Source organism: Sminthopsis crassicaudata, chromosome 1 (assembly GCF_048593235.1).
Source record: "Sminthopsis crassicaudata isolate SCR6 chromosome 1, ASM4859323v1, whole genome shotgun sequence".
In the NCBI taxonomy this organism is placed as follows: Eukaryota; Metazoa; Chordata; class Mammalia; order Dasyuromorphia; family Dasyuridae; genus Sminthopsis; species Sminthopsis crassicaudata.
This window is the reverse complement of record NC_133617.1, coordinates 75,676,436-75,697,707: the sequence shown is the minus strand read 5'-3', so window position 1 is coordinate 75,697,707 and position 21,272 is coordinate 75,676,436. Positions and strand designations below refer to the sequence as shown.

Below are 21,272 nucleotides of genomic sequence, written 5' to 3'. Positions count from 1 at the left end.
ATGAAGTCCCAAATGGTATTATGAGATAGGTGTTGTTGACTATAGATTATCAATACCATTAAAAGCCTACTACATAATCAATACCTAGACCAAATTCTGCGATTTCAGACAGAGCATTCGTAGGAGTGATGTACTGGGAAGAGCTCAAGATCTAAACTCAAAAGAATTTGGGTTTGAATTTTGGGTCTGCCAGCCCTTCCTCACTTAATCCAGTTCACTTGCATGTCATGGCATCACCTCCCTGATTTCCTCTTCAAGAATGAAGGACAATGCCTGCATTTTTTATTTCCTTCACAGGCTAATTGTACACTATTTCAAAGTTTGATTCTTTTTGTACAGCAAAACAACTGTTTGGACATGTATACATATATCGTATTTAATTTATACTTTAACATATTTAACATGTATTGGTTAATCTGGCATCTGGTGGAAGAGGGAAAGGAGGGGAAAAATTAGAACAAAAGGTTTGTCAATTGTCAATGCTGTAAAATTACCCATGCAGATATCTGGTAAATAAAAACTAAATAAAAATAAAAAATAAATTTAAAAAAAAAAAAAGAAAAAAAGAATGAGGGACAAACATCCATCACCATTTCCTGTGTGACCCTGGACCAATCATTCAGTTTTTCTAGGCTTCCATTTCCTCAATTATAAAATAAAAGGCTTGGACAAAATGATCTCTTGGGACCCTTTCACATCTAATTTCTATGATCCTAAATTATGTTAGCACCAGAAGGCAAACTAAAATCAGACCTTGTTATCCACAAAGACTTTGTGAGTTTAGTGTACTCTTTTTTAGTCAAGAAATAGTCCATCCATTTTTTACAATGGCTGGTAAAAAATTTTTTTCTTATGAGAAACATTAATATCATATAAAACTTACATTCACAAGTTCGATTTAGGTGTGAAGTCAAAGAAGTTTGGCTCTGATTACTCACAACGGTGTAAAAGTGATACTTGATTCCTGAAGTACACATTCTAGCAGATTGTAGCAAATTGGAAAGGTTTTGGATAAAGATAAAGTGATAGCCTATCTATTGTCAGAGTAACAATCTGTTATGTTAGCCACCAGATGATTTTTTTTTTTTTATGATGACAACCCTTGAGTTAATTATTGTTAAATTGTTTCAGTCATGTCCAACTCTTTGTGATCCCATTTGGGGCTTTCTTGGCAAGGATACTGTAATTATTTGACATTTCCTTCTCCATTTCATTTTACAGATGAGAAAACTGAGGCAAGCAGGGTTAAGTGACTTGGTCAGGATCACATAGCTAGTAAGTTTCTGAAGCCAGATTTGAGTTCAGATCCTCCTGACTTCATGGCTAATGCATCATCCAGTGTGCTACCCAGCTGCCCCTTTGAATTAGACAAAGGTACAAAATAGTCCTCTGTTCTGTGTAACTTCCTTCCACTTTTGCAGCTAAAAGGAAGCAGAGAGTGCTAAAAATTAGATTTTAGGTTAGTTGCAAAGATTACTTTAATCACTGGCCATCAATATGTAATTTCTGTCTAATAGTCAATGAACTGCCAATGCCTCTTAGAAGAACTGAATTATATATATTGACACTCTCAATATAAAGGAAACCATAAATCAAAGTTACAAGCTGGAGAGCAGAATCATGGGAAATTTGAGGAGCGATGAAAAGGTTTGGAAGTTCTCTTCAGAGTGGAATATAGTTAAAAATTTGTTGTCCATGGCTTCTCCTTGAAAAGTCACATAAAGTGTACAGGACTTGTCAGCAAACACAATAAAAGACCAGAGGATCCTGGAATCATATCTACCAGAAATCAAAAGAACTAGGTTTGTGGGTAAAAATTTCATATTTGGAAAAATTATCCATAATATTTAATGAGAAAAAATGGACATTCAGTGAACTTGCAGATTTTCAGGACTTTGTATCAAACAAACTTAATAGAAAATTTAATATATGAGCCAATATCAAAGATCAATTTCAAGGAGCTTACTATAGACAAATTATTAATGTTTTTTGCATGGGAAATATATACCACATGTTTAAGACTGACATGAGCAATAGGGTAGTTCAAAAGAAAGATTGAGACAGAGTTAAGGTAAAAATAATAATTAGGTTATTCAAATGAGGTGCAGAGAAAGGACAGACACAGAGGCATTGGGAGAGGGGAGGAGGGCTCATAATTCTGAAAATCTACTCACATGGGGAATGAGTTAAATAGGCAACACTACATGTATACTATGAAGGATATAGCACCCTTCAAAATCTATAAAGATTTTTTGGGGGAGGGATGGGCAAGGGAGAAGCAAAGGGTGAGGGAAGAAAACAAGGGAGAGATCTGTGGATGGGGAAAGATTAAATAATAGCAAGGTAAATTAAGGGGCAGAATTAAAGAATCAAGAAGGATAGGAAAGATTGTGTGTATGTTTGTGTGTGTGTTTGTATGTATCTATATATGTATACATTAATATATCCTAAAACATGCTTGGGGAAGTTGAGAGGCATGAAAGGGGGAAAAAAGAATAAAGTAAAAAAGGCACATAACGGAAAACAAAAGAACAATCTACAAGGAAGTAAAGTAAAGATGGACACTCATGAATATATTTTTTCTATTATATTTGCTTTCTTGAACTGGTTATTAATTTATTGTTATATATTTTGAATCCTTTCTGACATTCTGGCTGGGCAATAATAATGTTCTGTTATGTTTTTTAAAAAAAAATACATTTTTTTAAAAGGAGTTTGTGGGGGTTAGTTTCAGTCTGTGCTAAAAAAGGCAATCAAATGCATCATTTTATGCTTTTTCTTTTTTTCTTTTTTTTTTTTTTTGGTTAGCTTGCTTTGTAGTGTTATGATTAAAAAAAAAAAAAAAACATTAATAAGATGATGACAGACAATATGCCAGCATCCATGGAAGACAAAAAGTAGATATAACTTTATAAGGAACACAATTATCACATGAAATAGGGGATTTCAGATGAGTTACATCTTGAGTAAATTGGATCCTGAAGGTTCCTTCTTGTTTACTGATTCTGGCCTGGGTGCAAAACTTGTGGATCTAATTGCTAGACTTTTCAGTATCTTGGTTGCTGTGTTCTCTCTTTTGAAGTTCATAATTTTTTTTCATCTAAAGCTATAAAGCAAATATAATATTTTATTTCCAAGATATTGGTTAGCCATGGAAGGAGAGGACCAGAGAAGCTTGACCAGATGCTGTCACCTGGGCAAAAGTCACATGGAGAGAAGAGTCAAACTAAAAGAGAAGGTGGTCTTGCTATGCTTGGCTAGTGAATTTTAAGTGCATCACCAGCCAAGTGAAAAATATTCTCCTTAGCGCATGGTTAACAGACAAAGATCAATTATAGAATATCTCCACGAGTTCCGCAGTGCCTTCAAGGAATTTCCATTAACCATCATCATAATGACTCTCTTGGAGGCAAGCTTCTTTTAATGGGGAGAATTGCATCAGTATCACTGAGTGTGATTATAAGGACTGGGTAAGCCAGTTTTTCCCCTTTGTTCACTGCTTTTAATTGTGTCCAACTCTTCATGACTCCCTTTGGAGTTTTCTTGGGGAATACTGGAGTGGGTTCACCATTTCTTTCTTTTTTTTTTCTTTCCAATTCATTTTACAGATTAAAAAAAAACAAAACAACTGAGACAAACAGGATGAAGCAACTTGCTCAGTATCACATGGCTAGAAAATATTTGAGATCAAATTTGAATTCAGGAAGGTAAACCTTACTCCAGGTACAGCACTATATCCACTGTGCCATCTAGTAGTTTTAGTTCTCTCTTACACTTGGAATATTAGAGAATCATAGAGCAGGAAACAGATATTTAGCCCTTCTATTTAGATTAAAAAAAAAAAAAAAAAGAAATCTCAGAGTTAAAGTAATCTGTCTAAACATCACCAGATCCTCCCAGTTATTCCTACTTTTCCCTCAAATTACACTCTATTTACTTACATATGCATATTTAAAAAAAAATCTCTTCAGCTCCTTAAGGATAAGGACTATGCTTCACACAGAGTACATATTGAATAAATATTTCTTGACTTTAGTTAGGCTTTCAAAGATAGGTAAAAATATTCAACATACAAAGAAAGGTCATCATGAAAACACTCTGCAATGAAATCCTCTTTGCAATAAATTTTGTAAATATACTCAACTAATTATGTCCTTTACTGCCATGTGCTTTCTTATTGTTCTTTAAATTAAGTGTTTGTTGGCTGAAACAGCTTCTGGCTTCTTTTAATTTCTTTACTATAATATTTATAAAACAGGAAAAAATTGGAGGGGAGGAGCAGAAAACAAGCCTGCCAATTACCTCCATCCAAAAACCAGGCTCCTATTACCAAGGAGTTTAGGTAAGCCTCACAGTTTGATCATGTATTACTTTGATCCATCATCTACTACAACTTAGACTATAAAACCATGGCAGGTAACAATTTACATTGTATTTAATGGGAAGAATTTAGCCACATTCATGTTCTATCATTTGTAGTTCCATCCTCCATTTCTTATTTGAACTCAAATTCCATTCTTGTGATTCTGGCTCTGATTAGTGGGGAAATTCAGAAACTGCTTAAGTGAAAAATGTTACCTTCACAGGCTTACCAGTGGGACAGTTATTCCATCTCTAAGAAGGCAGCATATAACTCCATCAAAAGTAAATTTTAACTTCATGTAGCAGCACAGTGTTCAGGATTAGGGTGCTAATAACCCTGCTGTGTTTTGCCTTTGCCAGACCACATTGGGAGTACTAAGGAGTACACATATTAAAATGCACAACGAAAAAGCTATAGAGTATGCAGGGAAGGTCATTCAGATGGTTAAGGGCCTTGGAGTTATCATATAGAAAGATCAATTAAAAGAACTGGGGATAATCAACCTGGAGAAGATGACTTAGGGGAAGTATTTTAAGTGTTATTACAAGGACAAGAAATCAGAATGGCTCTGCTTGGCCTCAGAAGGATGAATTTCTTTAAGAACTATGAGTACAAGATGAAAAGAGAAAAAATTGGAAAAATTCTTACAATGTTCTCTCACAATGAAATTGGCTATCCTAAAAGGCAGTGGATTCCCTCTTACTAGAGATATTTTAGGTAAGAGCTAACAAGTCTTCTTGGATTACGTCACAGAGGAAACCTTAATTCAGGAATGAGTAGAACTAGATGATCTTTGAGTTCCTTTCCAACTCAGATATTCTGTGATTCTTCTACCAATTTCCTTAGTAGAGGGGTAATAGTGATAATGAATCCATTATATATGAACTCTACTATCAAGAGACTGGAACCTCATAGGACAGAGAAGGATATAGGATCCTATATGCTGCTATATGCCTCAGCTATATGTTGAAGTGATCACTGAGGGGTGCAATTACTGTGAGTGCAGATAGTTTTTAGGGACTTCAGAATGTAAAATAGGTCCTAGTCCTAGAAAAGTGGTAGATGCTGTTTAGGCCTGGATGTGGAATGTTCTAATAGGAGTTAGTCATTGTCATAATTTGAATGTTTAAATGTAAGAGCAGTGAGTAAATGAGTATAAGAAGGAGCAATGGTATACTGAGCATGGGCCTTGAATCTCTTTCCCCTGTATTTATGATCATAAATATAGTAGGATTATGTCTTGGGTAGGGTTTGTAGTTTTGTGGCTAGTACTCCCACAATACTGGTGCCAGGGTATCAAAAAAAGCAGGCATAGAATAATCAGATCAGATCATATTCCACCAATTTTATCTGAATCATGGCTTACAACTGAGCTTGTCTCCAATTCCTGTACTTAAAAAATAGTGCCTCGGGGATCAGGTAACTGAATATTTACTATCTTAATATTATATGAGAATACAGCAATTGACATTTATGAAGATCAAGTGACACTGACCAAATATATTATGTACAGATAGGCAAGACAAATTTAAAGTCACCATAGGATTCATTTTTCAAGATATTCTAATATTCAATAATAATCAAGATATTCAAGAGATTCTAAAAGAATGGGAAAAATCAAAAGTTTGGCTCAACTAAAAAAAAAAAGGTAACTCTATATGGTAAAAACTAGGTATTCTCACACAATATACTAAGATAAAGTCCTCTAAACAAATTAGGGGAGCATGGAATAGTATATGTCATAAATGTGGATAAAGGAAGAATTTAGGACCAAACAAGAGATAGAGAGCATCACAAAGGTATAAAGTATATAATTTTGATAATATTAAAAAGTTTTTGCACAAACAAAACCAATGCATCCAAGATTAGAAGGAAAGCAGAGAGAAAAAATTTTACAGCAAGTATTTCTGATAAAGACTTCATTTCTCAAATATATAGAAAACCCAATCAAATTTATAAGAATGAAAGTCACCTTCCATTTGGTAAATGGACAAGGGACATGAGCAAGCAGTTTTCAAAAAAAGAATTCAAAGCTATAATAGTTATATGAAAAATGCTCTAATTTACTACCAATTAGGAAAAGGCAAATTAAAACAACTCTGCAGTACTCCCTCATTCCTTTCAGAAATGACAAATGCTGGAGGGATAAGGGGAAAAAGGTTCACTAATGAATTGTTGGAGGAGTTGTAAACTGCTCCACTTGTACTGGAGAACAATTAGGAACTATGCCCAAAGGGCTATAAAACTGTTCATAACCTTTGACTTAGCAATATCATTACTAAGTCTGTACATCAAACAGATTAAAAAAAATAGAATGATGTATATGTACAAAAATGATTATAGTAGGTCTTTTTGTGATGGCAAAGATTAGAAATCAAGGGGATGTTCATCAATTGGAGAATGGCTTAACAAATTGTCTTATATGATTATGATGGAACGCCATTGTACTATAAGAAAATGATGAGCAGAATAATTTCAGAAAAACTTGGGAAGACCTATATGAACTAAGTGAAGTGAAGTGAGCAGAATTAGATCATTGTATACAGTGACAGCAAAATTGTAAAATTACAAATGACTTAGTTACTCTGAATCAATATAATGATCCAAGACAATTTGGAAAGGCTCATAACAAAAATTACTATCCACTTCTAGAGAGAGAATTGTTGAACTCTGAGTACAAATTGAAGCATAATTTTCTCACTTTATTTTTTCTTGCTTTTTTTGGTAACATGGCTAATAAGGAAATAAATTTTATTTGATTTCACATGTATAGTAGGTATTATATGTCCCTTTTCAGTGGACTGGGAAATGAAGGGAGGAAGAGAAATGTTATTATCATTATTTATTTTATAAATTTATTATATAAATGTTATTATTATTGCTATTATTATAATAATGTAATATTGTTATAAATGCTATTATTATTATTATGTCAGTTCTTTCAGGACCCTGGAATTTATAGTTCATCAGGTATTAGGAACTTAGAAACAGAGGAACGTACATTAAGATTTGGAACAGCCTTTAGAAGATATATTGTTTAAATAGTCAATAACTTTAATAATCTAGTGTTTGACAAACCCAAAGATCCCAGCTTTTGGGATAAGAATTCACTGTTTGACAAAACTGCTGGGAACATTGGAAATTAGTATGGCAGAAACTAGGCACTGACCCTAGTCACTTAACATCGTACACCAAGATAAGGTCAAAATGAGTTCATGATCTAGGCATAAAGAATGAGATTATAAATAAATTAGAAGAACATAGGATAGTTTACCTCTCAGACTTGTGGAGGAGGAAGGAATTTGTGATCAAAGAAGAAATGGAGATCATTATTGATCACAAAATAGAAAATTTTTACAGCCAAAGTTTCTAATAAAAGCCACATTTCCAAAATATATAGAGAGTTGACTCAAGTTTATAGGAAATCAAACCATTCTCCAATTAATAAATGGTCAAAGGATATGAACAGACAACTTTCAGATGAAGAAATTGAAACTATTTCTAGGCATATGAAAAGATGCTCCAAATCATTATTAATAAGAGAAATGCAAATTAAGACAACTCTGAGATACCACTACACACCTGTCAGATTGGCTAGGATGACAACAAAAGATAATGTTGAATGTTAGAGGGAATGTGGGGAAACTAGGACACTGATACATTATTGGTGGAATTATGAATACATCCAGCCATTCTAGAGAGTGACTTGGAACTATGCTCAAAAAGTTATCAAATTGTGCATACCCTTTGATCCAGCAGTGTTACTACTGGGCTTATATCCCAAAGAGATCTTAAAGAAGGGCAAGAGACCCGTATATGGAAGAATGTTTGTGGCAGCCCTCTTTGTAGTGGCCAGAAACTGGAAACTGAGTGGATGCCCATCAATTGGAAAATGGCTGAATAAATTGTGGTATATGAATGTTATGGAACATTATTGTTCTGTAAGAAATGACCAGCAGGATGATTTCAGAGAGGGTGGGAGAGACTTACATGAACTGATGCTGAGTGAAATGATGAGGACCAGGAGATCATCATATACTTCAACAATACTATATGATGATCAATTATGATGGATGTGGCCATCTTCAACAATGAGATGAACCAAATCAGTTCCATTTGTTCAATAATGAATAGAACCAGCCATACCCAGCAAAAGAACTCTGGAAAATGAATGTGAAACCACTACATAGCATTTCCAATCCTTCTATTTTTGTCTGCCTGTATTTTTTATTTCTTTTGCAGGTTAAGTGTACATTATTTCAAAGTCTGAGTCTTCCTGATCAGTAGAATTAACTGTATGGATATATATATACATATATTGTATTTAACATATACTTTAACATATTTAACATATATTGTCTACCTGCCATCTGGGGAAGGTGGTGAGGGGAAGGAGGGGAAAATTGGAACAAAAGGTTTTGCAGTTGTCAATTCTGAAAAATCACCCATCATATACCTTGTAAATAAAAATCTATAATAAAAAAACAAATAAATAAAAGGAGCTGGGTGAAGAAGAAGGAGGAGGAGGAGGAGAAGAAGAAGAAGAAGAAGAAGAAGAAGAAGAAGAAGAAGAAGAAGAAGAAGAAGAAGAAGAAGAAGAAGAAGAAGAAGAAGAAGAAGAAGAAGAAGAAGAAGAAGAAGAAGAAAAAGAAGGAGGAGAAGAAGGAGGAGAAGAAGGAGAAGAAGAAAGAGAAGGAGGAGAAGAAGGAGAAGAAGAAGGAGAAGAAGATATATTGTTTAATGCCTGCATTTTAGAGAGAGGGAAATTGAGGTCCAGTGAAGTTGAATGGTTTGCCTGAGCACACAGAGATAACAAAAAGAAAAAAGTTTAAAACTCAGATCCTCTGACTGTAAATATACTACTTTCCACTATACCTGCTGCTTTGCCTGTTTTGACTAGCATTCAATGGTTGCCTCAGTTCATTCAGAGTTTTATTTTATTCTGACAAAAATTCTTAGAAGATTATGATTCTTATAGGATTATGTCAGTCTTTTATATAAATCAGTAGCTGTCTTGCCTTTATTTTTAAGACATAACTTTTTTTTTAAATAGCACTTTATTTTTTTAATAGTTTTTATTTACCAGATATATGCATGGGTAATTTTACAACATTGACAATTGCCAAACCTTTTGTTCAAATTTTTCCCCTCCTTCCCCCCCCCAAGATGGCAGGTTGACCAATACATGTTAAATATGTTAAAGTATAAATTAAACACAATATATGTATACATGTCCAAACAATTGTTTTGCTGTACAAAAAGAATCGGACTTTGAAACAGTGTACAATTAGCCCGTGAAGAAAATCCAAAATGCAGGCAAAATTAGAGGGACTGGGAATTCTATGTAGTGGTTCATAGTCATCTCCTAGAGTTCTTTTGCTGGGTGTAGCTGGTTCAGTTAATTACTGCTCTATTGGAACTGATTTGGTTCATCTCATTGTTGAACTGATCATCATATAGTATTGTTGTTGAAGCATATAATTTCACTCAGCATCAGTTCATGTAAGTCTCTCCAGGTCTTTCTGAAATCATCCTGATGGTCATTTCTTACAGAACAATAATATTCTATAATATTCATATACCACAATTTATTCAGCCATTCTCCAATTGATGGGCATCCACGTAGTTTCCAGTTTCTGGCCACTACCAAGAGGACTGCCACAAACATTCTTTCACATCCGGGTCCCTTTCCCTTCTTTAAGATCTCTTTGGGGATATAAGCCCAGTAGTAACACTGCTGGGCCAAAGGGTATGCACAGTTTGATAACTTTTTGAGCATAGTTCCAAATTGAATAGCACTTTATTTTCAAAATATATGCAAAGATAGTTTTCAAAGTTTACCCTTGCAAGACCTTGTGTTTCAAATTTTTCTCTTCTCTTCTCTCCACCCCCTCCTTAGACAGCTAGTAATCCAATAAATGTTAAACACGTGCAATTCTTCTATACATATTTCCACATTTATCAAGCTGCACAAGAAAAATCAGATTAAAAAGGAAAAAAAATGAAAAAGAAAAAAAAAAGCAAGCATACAACAACAACAAAAATGGTAAAAATACTACGATGTGATCCACATTCAGTCCCCATAGTCCTCTCTCTGGATATAAATGGCTCTCTCTATCACAAGTCTATTGAAACTGCTCTGAATCACTTCATTGTTGAAAAGAGTCATGCTCATAAGAATTGACATTACATAATCTTGTTGCTGGGTATAATGTTCTCTTGGTTCTACTCCATTTAGCAGCAGTTCATATAAATCTCTTCAGAGCTTTCTGAAATCATCCTGCTGATTGTTTCTTATAGAACAATAATATTCCATAACATTCACATACCATAACTTATTCAACCATTCCCCAGTTGATGGGATACCCATCCAGTTTCCAGTTCATTGCCACACACACACACACACACACACACACACACACACACACACAAGGCTGTTAACAAACATTTTTTGCACATGTGAATCTCTTTCCCTTTTTAGTGACCTCTTTGGAATACAGACCCAGTAGAGACACTTCTGGATCACAGAGTATGCAGAGTTTGATAGCCCTTTGGACATAGTTCCAAATTGTTCTCCAGAATGGTTGGATCAGTTCACAACTACACCAACAATGTATTAGTAAGATATACTTCTAAAAGTCTAAATGGGATGATCAATTTATCATTCATATCAGCAGTCTCTTTAGTCCCCCCTTTTCTTCTTCATAATTATTGGTATTCATGTCATCAGAAGTTTATTCTGGAGTATTTCCAATAATTTAAGCTAACTGCCTTTGTAGAATATTAGGTTGTTGGATTCTATCGTTTTTATTAAAAAATTAAAAATTCATCTCCACAAACCAGGATTCACCTCAAATTCTTGCTATCCTTCCTTTCTCTTATCAAATTTATTTTTTCTTTACAATTGACTGAGAGATGTAGCAAATAAGGTCTTTCCCATGTCTACTACTTAGGGATTCTTTTTAAAAAAGACTTCAATAAACATTGATTCAGTCAAACAAAATGCAGCTTGAAAGTTCTTTTAAGCAAACATAAAAATTATATAAGACTCTATGACAGATTTAACTAGAGAGATAACTTTATCCTATAAACCATGTCATCTATAAAGTGAGGAGATATGTTCACTTAAGGTATTTTCCAGTGGCATAGAAAATGTCTTGCACAAGTTATAAACAACAACAACAACAACAAAAAGATTCCCTATTCATGGTAAGGTTCTACACATATTCCTATTTACAGTTGACAAAGAATCATATAAATGCAAGTTATTATTGTTAATTACTTTAAATCCCAGATTACTACAAAGCCTACTTAGTGAAATCCAGGACAATGTCACAGCAATTGATACAAGGAGTCACATTGACAGATAATATCCAGACTGTAACAAGTAGCTGACTAGACAAATAGCTTATCCAGTGTCTATGTATGAACCTATGTATGTGTGTATGCATATATGTGTCTGTCTATGTATCCATCTATGTATCTATGCATCTATCTATATACTATGGATCCATTTCTGTCTGTCTATCTATGTACCTATTTCTTTCTTAGATAGTTTCTGCCCTCAGATTTGAATAAGTGGGAGAAATCATATTGGATAAGAAATCTCATAGTAATTTCAATGATTTCAAAGAACTCATTTCCACAAAAATGTCTAAATCTTGTTAATACATTATTCTCTTAGTAAGGCTATAGAACTACAAATCACAGAACCATCATGATTTCTGAAGAAACTAAAAATAACTCTAAAATTTATAGGAACGTGTTTAGTGGATGTTCTTGCTGTGAATTACCAAGGATTGGTAGTCTCCTTTACTACAAAACCAATGCCATTCATCTCATATGCTGTTTACATTAGTCATGTTCGATTTATGACCACATTTGGAGTTTTCTTGGCAAAGATATTGGAATGTTTGCCATTTCCTTCTCCAGCTCCTTTTACAAATGAGGAAAATGAGGCAAACAGAATAATGGGACTTTCCCAGAGTCACATAGTCAGTAAGTATTTAATTAGATTTGAACTCAAGAAAAGGAGTCTTCCTGACTCCACGTCTGGCACTCTATACACTGTTTTGCCCAGCTGCCCATTATCTCTTGTACCTGAGTCCAGTTATTGGAGTATACCAGTCAGCTGGCATATCTTTTGCTCTATGGCTGGCACACTCTCATTTCCTATTCTTTTAATTCCTACAACTAGTGATATCACCTAGTCAAAGGACCATTCTATTCCCCTTCAACTTCTCTCCATCTCTTTCCTATTCCCTTACCCTCTTCATATTTGTCTTTCTTTTATGTTTTTGAAGTTTCCATGTAATTGTTAATATACTTCCTTCCATCCTGACTATCTATACTCTTCTAAGCTGTCACTCAAGGAAATTTATATTATTTTGAATGTGAGCTGCTTTTCCTCATCATTTGACATATTGGATCAAGAGGAGTCAGCATATCCCTTGCTTCCTTACTACTATTTACAAATCCTCCCACTGCCACAACCTTTAACCTCTCTTCCTTCTAGGTTCACTCCACCTGCCTTTATTATTTTGCCCAAGTTCAAATTGATGTTAACCATCAGGTTACTCTTCATTTCCCAAGGACTTCAGAACTAGCTCATAGGTTTCCTCTTGATCCAAATCTTCCGTCAAGTCTAGCCCTAACCTCTCTCCTTAACTTTAATTCTACATTTTTAATTATCTTCTGGATCTCATGAAGGGAATGTCATATCAGAATCTTAAGCCCAAGAAGTTCAAAATTGAATTCAATAAATCAAATAACAAGCATTTATTAAGCATCTACTGTGTACCAGATGCCAGGAGATACAAGGATAATGATAAAAATTGCCTTTGCTCTCAAATTTAAGGCCTATTAAAAGATGTAAAATATATTCATACGTATGCAAGTATAAATTGAATATATAAAAATTTGGGAGGAAAGGTAGTGTAATAGGAGTTGGATGATTAATAAAGGTATCATCTTTTCTTCAATAAACTAGTGCAAACTTTGCAATCTCTGTGGAGGGTGATATGGTCCTTCAAATTATTTAAGTCTGTAACCTAGGAGCCACCTCTGCTTCTTTCCTCTCTGACTCCTTCATCCATTTCTAAGTCCTTTCAAATCTATCTCTGCAACATTTCTTTTATCTAGTTCCTTCACTAAATTTTATGGTCACTATTCTAATTTAGTCCAGCCTCCTAACTTGTCTGACACCTTTGCCTCCCTTGTCCAATATATGCTTTACACAATTGACAAAAATAGTTTTCTGCCACAACTCTGACCAAGTCATGCCCCAGTTGGACTTAAAAGAGTGGTTGTTAATGTTTTAATGTTAGCATGGCAAGTCTCCAGCGGAGTTCCCTAGGGAATCTATGGTTGGCCTTGGGCTATTTATAATTTTATTGATTTGAATATAATTGTATATAACCTTATTATAAAAAACAATAAATCTGAAGATGGAAAAGTGTTTGAACTGATGTACAATGAAACAAACTAAACCAGGAAAGCAATATATACAATGTTTGGAATAACCATAGCAATGACAACAAATGATCATAGCCAAGAATTTCATTAATAATGTTGTGTCTGTCCAGGAGCAGCTAGGTGGTGCAGTGGATAGAGCAGCAGTCCTGAAGTCAGGAGGACCTGACTTCAAATCTTGTCTCAGACACTTAACACTTCCTGCCTGTGTGATCCGGGGCAAGTCATTTAATCCTAATTGCCTCAGCCAAAAAAAAAGAAAAAGAATGTGGTGTCCAGAGGCAACGCATACAGCAATAAGGTGACATCATGTCTTGTCAGAGCTGACAGGGAATATCACAACCTGTTCAAGAGAGAGGGAAAAGAGGATTTTCCTTCCAGGAGTATAGGTGGACACATCTGCTACAGAAGTTTTATTAAAGAGACAGTTGATGAACATTTAGAAAGAAAAAGTAATGATTACTAAACATCAACATGAATAAAACTAATCATTTCCTTTTTTGACAGATTTGCTAGACTGGCAGTTCAGAGAGATTCTATAGACAAAATATATGGATTTAAAAAATCATCTGACTATACCTCATATCCCTGTGGAAAAGATGGAGAGATACAGTTTGAATTTTAGTATAATCACATGAATTTGGAACTGGCTGAATGACTGGACCCTAACAATTATTAATGGATCTATATCAACCGGTACAGAGATCTCCAATAAAGTGCCAAATGATCTTGATTTTGGTCTAGCCCAAAGAATCTCAATTTTCGTCTGTCCAAAGAATATCTATTTTGATTCCATCCAAAGAATCTATGATTTGAGTAAAGCCATAAATGCCATGCTTTTTAAATATGTCAGAGACACGAAGATGGACGGGAAAGCTAATAGTTTAGATGATAGTATATAAAAAGAATTTAACAGTTTAAAAGAATGGATTGCATCTAAGTAAGTGAAATTTTATAGAGATCAATGGAAAATTTTATACAAGGGCTCAAGCATAAACTGTACAAATGTAAGACAGAGGATACATGTTTTGAAAGTTTATGTGATAAAAGTTATGGAGTTTTAGTAAATTGCAAATTCAACATGAGTCAACAGTTTAATATGGCAGTCAAGAAAGCTAATACAATCTTAGTTCAGATTGGTAGAAGTAGAATATTCAGAACAAGGGAGCTAAAAGTATAATTGCACTATACCTTGGTTAGACCACATCTGGAATATAGTGTTGGTCATAAGTGCCACATTTTATGAAGATTATAGATAAATAAGAGCTTCTTCACAAAAAAGTGACCAAGATGGTAAGAAGACAGGAGACTATGTCTTAAGAGAATCATTGGAAGAAACTGAAGATGATTAGCTTAGAGGGGTAAAAAAATTAAGGAGGATCCAAATTAGTAGTCATCAAATTACTTGAAGAACTGGCATATAGAAGAGAAATTAGATTTATTCTACTCAGTTCTAAAGGGTAAAATTTAAAACAGGAGCAGAAGTTGTAGTGGAGCATATTTAGACTTGATATAAGGAAAAACAACTTATTAATTAGACCTTCAAAAGTACAAGTGATCATCTATCACTGTTTGGGTTTCTGATCACTGTGGTGGATGCTGATTGCTATTTGTTGGGGTTAAAGAAGATTCCTATTTAGGTAAAGACTGTTTCCAATTCTGAAATTCTATTATTTTGTGCAAAGTGGTTAAATACTGTGAAGAATGTCCATTCCACACTCCAGACATAGTTATGGAAATTACATGATTATAGAAATGTGTACATTTGTCTTTTGATACTACTTAAGACTTTTCATCCACAGACCTTCAGAAAGGTGTTTAAATTTTAAAAAAATGGCATTTTCTATTTTAAGTTGGAATGGAGGACTTGTGAAGTTAATGCCATGAGTAATATTAATTTGTGAAGAAAATGGCAATTAAGGGATTTTAAGAGAAAAGGATTTCTTATTGTAAAAAAATTATTCTTATTTCAATTTTTTTCCTTATCAAATAACCTAATGTCAGAGTTGATGGGCAAAATGGTAGAAGATGCAGAAAATCTCTTCTTCCCCCTGAGGGAGGGAAGATGAGTGCCAGATCCTAATTTTTTTAAATAGCATTTGATAGCTGAGCTAGAAAAAAGACAGTAGATTAGAGAGTCAAGAAAGTTACATTCGTTGATGAGCACATAATGTGAAGATAAGAATAGCTCTTCTGTGACAACACTGTAATTTCTTCTTTGTTCCTCTATCTTGTCTATGGAAAACTGATAACTTTGCAATGTCTGTGAATATACTTCAGAAACAAAATGGCAAGGAGTCAATTGGCAATAAACTTGATCCACAATGGGTCAGAGAAGAGAGGACACTCTTTTAAATTTACAAATATGCTGTTTTCCTTTCAACAAGCTAGGTGTGATTACAAAAGATACTGAAAGATATACCAATTTCTGAAATAAAAGGAGAAAATAAAAGCTAATCTGGGACCAAAATAATCTAAGGGGTATCAAAGTTGCTGAAACTAGGGCTCCGATCTACTTTCCCAATGTTATGATGAGAAGGGTGTTTCAGACCCAGCCTCTTTGGCTTATATTCCCAGCTTTCTATCTGAGATAGAAGCCCTGGAAGAAGATACTGAAAATAAGGCTTGTCAGAAACAAATGAAAAGGAGTATGGGGCTGAGCACCCTATCTATTAGAGAAGGTAGCAACAGATACACTTAAAACAACTATTATTACTATTGAATTCTTGTGGATTCAGTGAAGAGTTCTGCATTTCCTTAAGCCTTTGATCCCACCTACTGTTGCTACCCTGGAGACAGTCTTGGGCTAAGTATTATGATTCTTCCCTCTTGGTGACTTCTAAGTCACCAAGTACATCTTGTCCGATCACTATCTTCATCTTGTCCATAGTGTTGAACTGCTTGTTACATAGACTGGTAACTGAATTTTATAACTCTCATTTTTACCCCAAACATTTAGTCTTAAAACCAACAATGGGATTATGCTGGCTGACCGTCTGTAGTACAGGGTATGTCCCAGGAGTTTTTACCATCTACTGAGAGGTTAGGGGTAGAAGTAAGGGAGCTAAGGCCTGAGATGTAGGAGCTGGTGAAATCTGTGGGAAGGGGAGAGGGGGTAGTCAGAAATCAAGGATTGAAGTTGTGGTCAGACCTGAATAATTTTCTCAGGAATGTTGGAGACGGTGAAGCCATAGAGGCGTACTCTCTCAGGAAAGATATTGGAGAGTATTCGTCGGTCAAGTTGGAAGGCAATCTCCCCAACCAGACGCTCCCATGTCAGCTGCTTAGGGTCTGAGGAAAAGCAAGAGGACCATATCAGAAGAAGAAGACTGTCAAGAGAAGGAGAGAGAGTGTGTTAGCAGAAGAGGAGGGAAGCTGACAAAACAGAGCTAGAGTTGGGGAGGATAAGGGAATAATGGTGGTAGTGGTGGGGTTGATGATTAAGAGGGAGAGATAAATTTAATTAAAAAAAACACAAAAGGAGTTTTCTGAAGGCATTGTTGGGTGAAAAGAAATGGTTCGTGTAAAAATACATATCTATATGAGAGAGAGAGAAGTACAGAGAAAGAGAGAGAAGAGGAGGAAGACAGAGGCAGAGAGACAGAGAGACCGAGAGAGACACACACAAACAGAAACATAGAAACAGATACAGAGACACAGAGACAGAGAGACACAGAGAGAATCAGATCAGAGATGAGACAGACAGACAGACAGACAGACAGAGACACAGAGAGAGAGAGTTGCTAAGCACTTTGGAAATGAGCAGTAGAGGTGGAACTGACCTCTGGGAGTTTCGTTGACTTTTAAGGTCTTCCGATGGGCCATCTTCCTCTCCATCTCCAGGAGGCTCTTGTTTGGAGGTTCTGAGGAACGGGCCCCTCGGGCATTATTGGCAGAGGAAGAGGAGGTGCAAGAACGTGGTGGTGGAGAAGGGTGGGGATTTGGAAGAGAAAGGGTAGCATGTGCAGCGATAGCATTACGTGCTGGGGTAGGCTGTAGAATATTGCGCTGGGCAGTATTGGAGGTGTCTTGGCAAATAGCTGCATTAAGAGTGGAGGGGGAAGATGTGGGAGCACTTTGGTGAAGAGAGGTGGCAGTGACTATAGGTTGGGAACTAGTGGTAGCAACAGTAACTGGAGGGGCAGATACGGGAATTGTGCCAGGTAGAGGGACACTGGTCAAAAGAGAAGACATGACAGCAATAGAGGGACTGCCCTGTGTCGAGGCTTCTGGGCATCTATAGAAAGTTGCAACAGGGGTTCCAACCGTTATTGTGGGTGTGGAAGTCTGAATTGGCTGACCCACAATTGCCATGTTGTAAGGCTTCACATCCAGAGATGGTTCCCAGCCCATTGTTATTTTGTTACCATCAGTGGAAATTATGACTGGTAAGCACAGAGAAGGCAAGGTAAGGCAGAATATTAAAGTAAGGTAGGATTTAGGGAAGTGTCAGAATAGTGATTATGATTAAGGCAAGGAATAAGGTCAGAATAGGTGATGGAATCAGAAAACAAGGGAGGTTACTTTAGTGCTAAGACAATCCATCCCCATGACTTTTTGTTTTCCAGCTCCTGCCCTCCCCTCCCCCAACAACCTTATGACTCTTCCCTGGCACTCCCCCCACACACCTGTTACCTTTGGGGACCGTGGTAGAGGGAGCAGCAGAGGCTGTAGGGCTGTGACATCCTGTATCCAAAGGGGAGTGGGGCCGACTGGGATCAATTAGTAGCGTGTTGTTGGCCCTAGGCTTGGGCAACAAATTGTCTTGAGGGTCACTTAGAGTGCCTGTTAATGTGTTTGACATTGAAGTAATTGGAGGGACAGCCATGGGAGCACAAAGAGGGTTTGACAATGAGCTCGACAATGGGACGGCCATAGGACCACATAGGGGGTTTGACAATGAGCTCGACAGTGGGCTTATTGGAGGGACTGCCATCAGCCCAGTAGAACAGTCCTCGAGAGGACTGCCTGTGGAAGTTACAGGGGGATGGGGACCTGTAGTAGGGCTATTTGTGGGGCCAGTCATAGGAATGACTGTTAGTGGGCCAGAGGGAGGTACTGTCAGTGGGTTGCCAGAAGTACCAGTAGCTGTAGAAACAGTTCCAGAGTCCATCACTGGGTTGGTCGAAGGGCAAGCCCTAGAGCTCTGCAGGGGATTTGCCGGCAAGGCATTTGGAGATGCAGGTATGGAACCAGCCAGTGGATTATTCAGGTTGCCAGTTAAAAAGTTAATCAGTGGATTGTTTGGAAGAACAGCCACAGAGCCAGGTATTGTATTATTTAGAGGATAGGGCAAAGGACCACTTATAGGGCTCGAGGTAGGACTGGTTGCTGGGCTGGTCGAAGAGCTGGACTGGGAGTAATTCAGAATGTCAACCAATGAGTTTAAGAGTCCTAACTCATCTAGTCCAGGGTCATTTGTTGATACCGGGCCTGCGGATGGACAGCTACCTGGGGAAAAACAAAAAAGAAGCTAGTGAGATTTCAGATCCCTGGATAGGGACTGGAATTCCAGAGGTTGCTTCCTAATTAAACTAGAATGGCTTTTTCCTACCATTTATGGAGAGATTAACCAAACTTCATCCTCAGTCCTTGATTATCTCAACTATACTCTCTTTCGAAGAGCAGAGCTATTTGTTATGAATTATGGTGAGCCATAAGGGCAAGAACTGGTGGGGAGGGAGGGGAAGAGACTCTACAAGAGGATAAGATACTATAAACCTAAGGAAAGCAAAGTAGCTGGCTCTAAACCAGTCTGGTGTCTCAGGAAGAAAGCTCTTTAGGAAGAATTGGAATGAAGTATCAAAATATATGGAGATTAAATAGTCCATCCCTAAGGCGTGGGTGTAAATTCAAAGGAGCTTTCCATACTGCCTAGCTCCAAAGGCTTCCAGAATTCCTCTCCTTGCTTCCACTCCCCAGGTGGGGCCAAGAACTGGAGCTTGATTAATTTAGAAAAGCAATTTGTGTTTGTGTGGGTGAACTTGTTTGTTTTCTGTGTTTCCCTCAATCTGCCGAATTACAAAGGAAAAGGTCTGACTGTTTGGAATTTAAAAAGTGTTTGTTTTGTACATAATTTCATTTATGCAAATACCTTTTAGCTAGAAAGAGGTAGGAATAGTTCTGAAATAGGGAAAGTTTTTACTGCTACACAAAAAGGAAAAAAAACCTGACATTTTTGAGGACCTAGAACTGGTCAATTTGGGTCTGCAAAAATAAAGTTACAGAACTGTTAAAATATTTTAGCAGACTCTGGGATTTTTGATACTAAGTTTTAAGTTGCGTGATGCTGTTATAAGAAGTTGAGTTGGTCTACTGTATTTTTAAGAATGCCTAATTTACATGATCAAAAGTCTTCTGAGGGTCAGAACTTGAGATCTACAGAGAAAAAAAACCTGCAGAAGTCAAAAAACAAACTGCCATCTCTAGGATATTCAAGTTTCTCAGATTTATGGAATCTATCTTGGCTAGGCTGTTGTCCCTGACTGGCCTAAATTCTTTTAGGGTGCCCCAACTTCTTTGACATGTCACCTTTCCCCGGTACTTTCAGCATGGAAGGTGGGCTAGTAATTGGGCCACAGACCTGTAGCCTGGGTCCAACCCTCTTCTCCCAGGATTCTTAAGTCCACCGATTTCTTAAAGCCCTGAGAATGGACTTGAAAGGGCAGTTTTCTGTCAGCTTAAATTTTGAAGCTGTGTGTGTTTAAATTGGAATTCTGATTCTGAAATTGTATGAGATATCCTAAATAAGTAATGTTGTGCCACAGTTCTCTTTTATTGTCCTGACTCAGTTTCCCTAAATTGTCCTGCCTCGGTTTCCCAGAATTGTTTTGCCTCAGTTCCCAATTGTTCTGGTCAATCCTGCAAAACCACTCCTCCCTCCTAATCATGATGATCCAGATAAGGAGAAAGGCCTTCGATCTTAGACTTACATCTTCGGAATATCTGGTGCCTCTCCCCATTTTGTAATCCCAATTTATCAGAATGCCTCCCCCCGACCCTGTCAGTACTTGTGTCCCCTCTCTCAGGGCTCTGACTCCGCTCCTGCCTTGGTCTAACCCTGTAGCTGAGCCACGTGTTTTTTATATATATCATTGAGAACTCACATTTTTTTTTGCTGGATTCTTGGAGCTGATAGTTTCATTCAGCCCTGGGACCAAACCATGGATCCATTTGGATCCAGTAAATCTCTCCCTTTCCAATAAAATATTAGAAACTCTCTAATCTCTACCTTGCCTTAGTTTCTCTGGCATTACAGTAAATATTTGGCCTAGTCATCTATCTGTTGCTAGATGCACATATCTATCTGTTTCTTTTAGTATTTTTGTTGTGGCTGATAGATATTTTTATTTGTGAAAGGTGACCTACTTTAATTACTGGGGACACAAATAGGGTGATAGATGACTCCAGATAGGAGTTGGAGGTATGGAACCCCAAT

General features: G+C 36.6%; 1 protein-coding gene across 4 annotated transcripts in view; it reads right to left on the bottom strand.

Moving 5' to 3' along the window:
* SPATC1 (spermatogenesis and centriole associated 1) overlaps positions 1-21,272 on the bottom strand; it is a 119,577-nt gene that overhangs the window by 8,346 nt on the left and 89,959 nt on the right. The window contains exons 2-5 of one of the 4 annotated variants that reach the window (XM_074262622.1): positions 18,917-19,285; positions 18,470-18,619; positions 17,617-17,874; positions 16,986-17,125 (exon numbers count right to left, since the gene is read on the bottom strand). In XM_074262622.1, the coding sequence (XP_074118723.1) occupies positions 16,986-17,125; positions 17,617-17,874; positions 18,470-18,619; positions 18,917-19,285 (917 nt within the window). Of the gene's footprint in view, positions 1-16,985; positions 17,126-17,616; positions 18,220-18,469; positions 19,286-21,272 lie in introns of all 4 variants that reach the window. The other 3 variants (XM_074262605.1, XM_074262598.1, XM_074262615.1) reach the window with 3 other exon arrangements.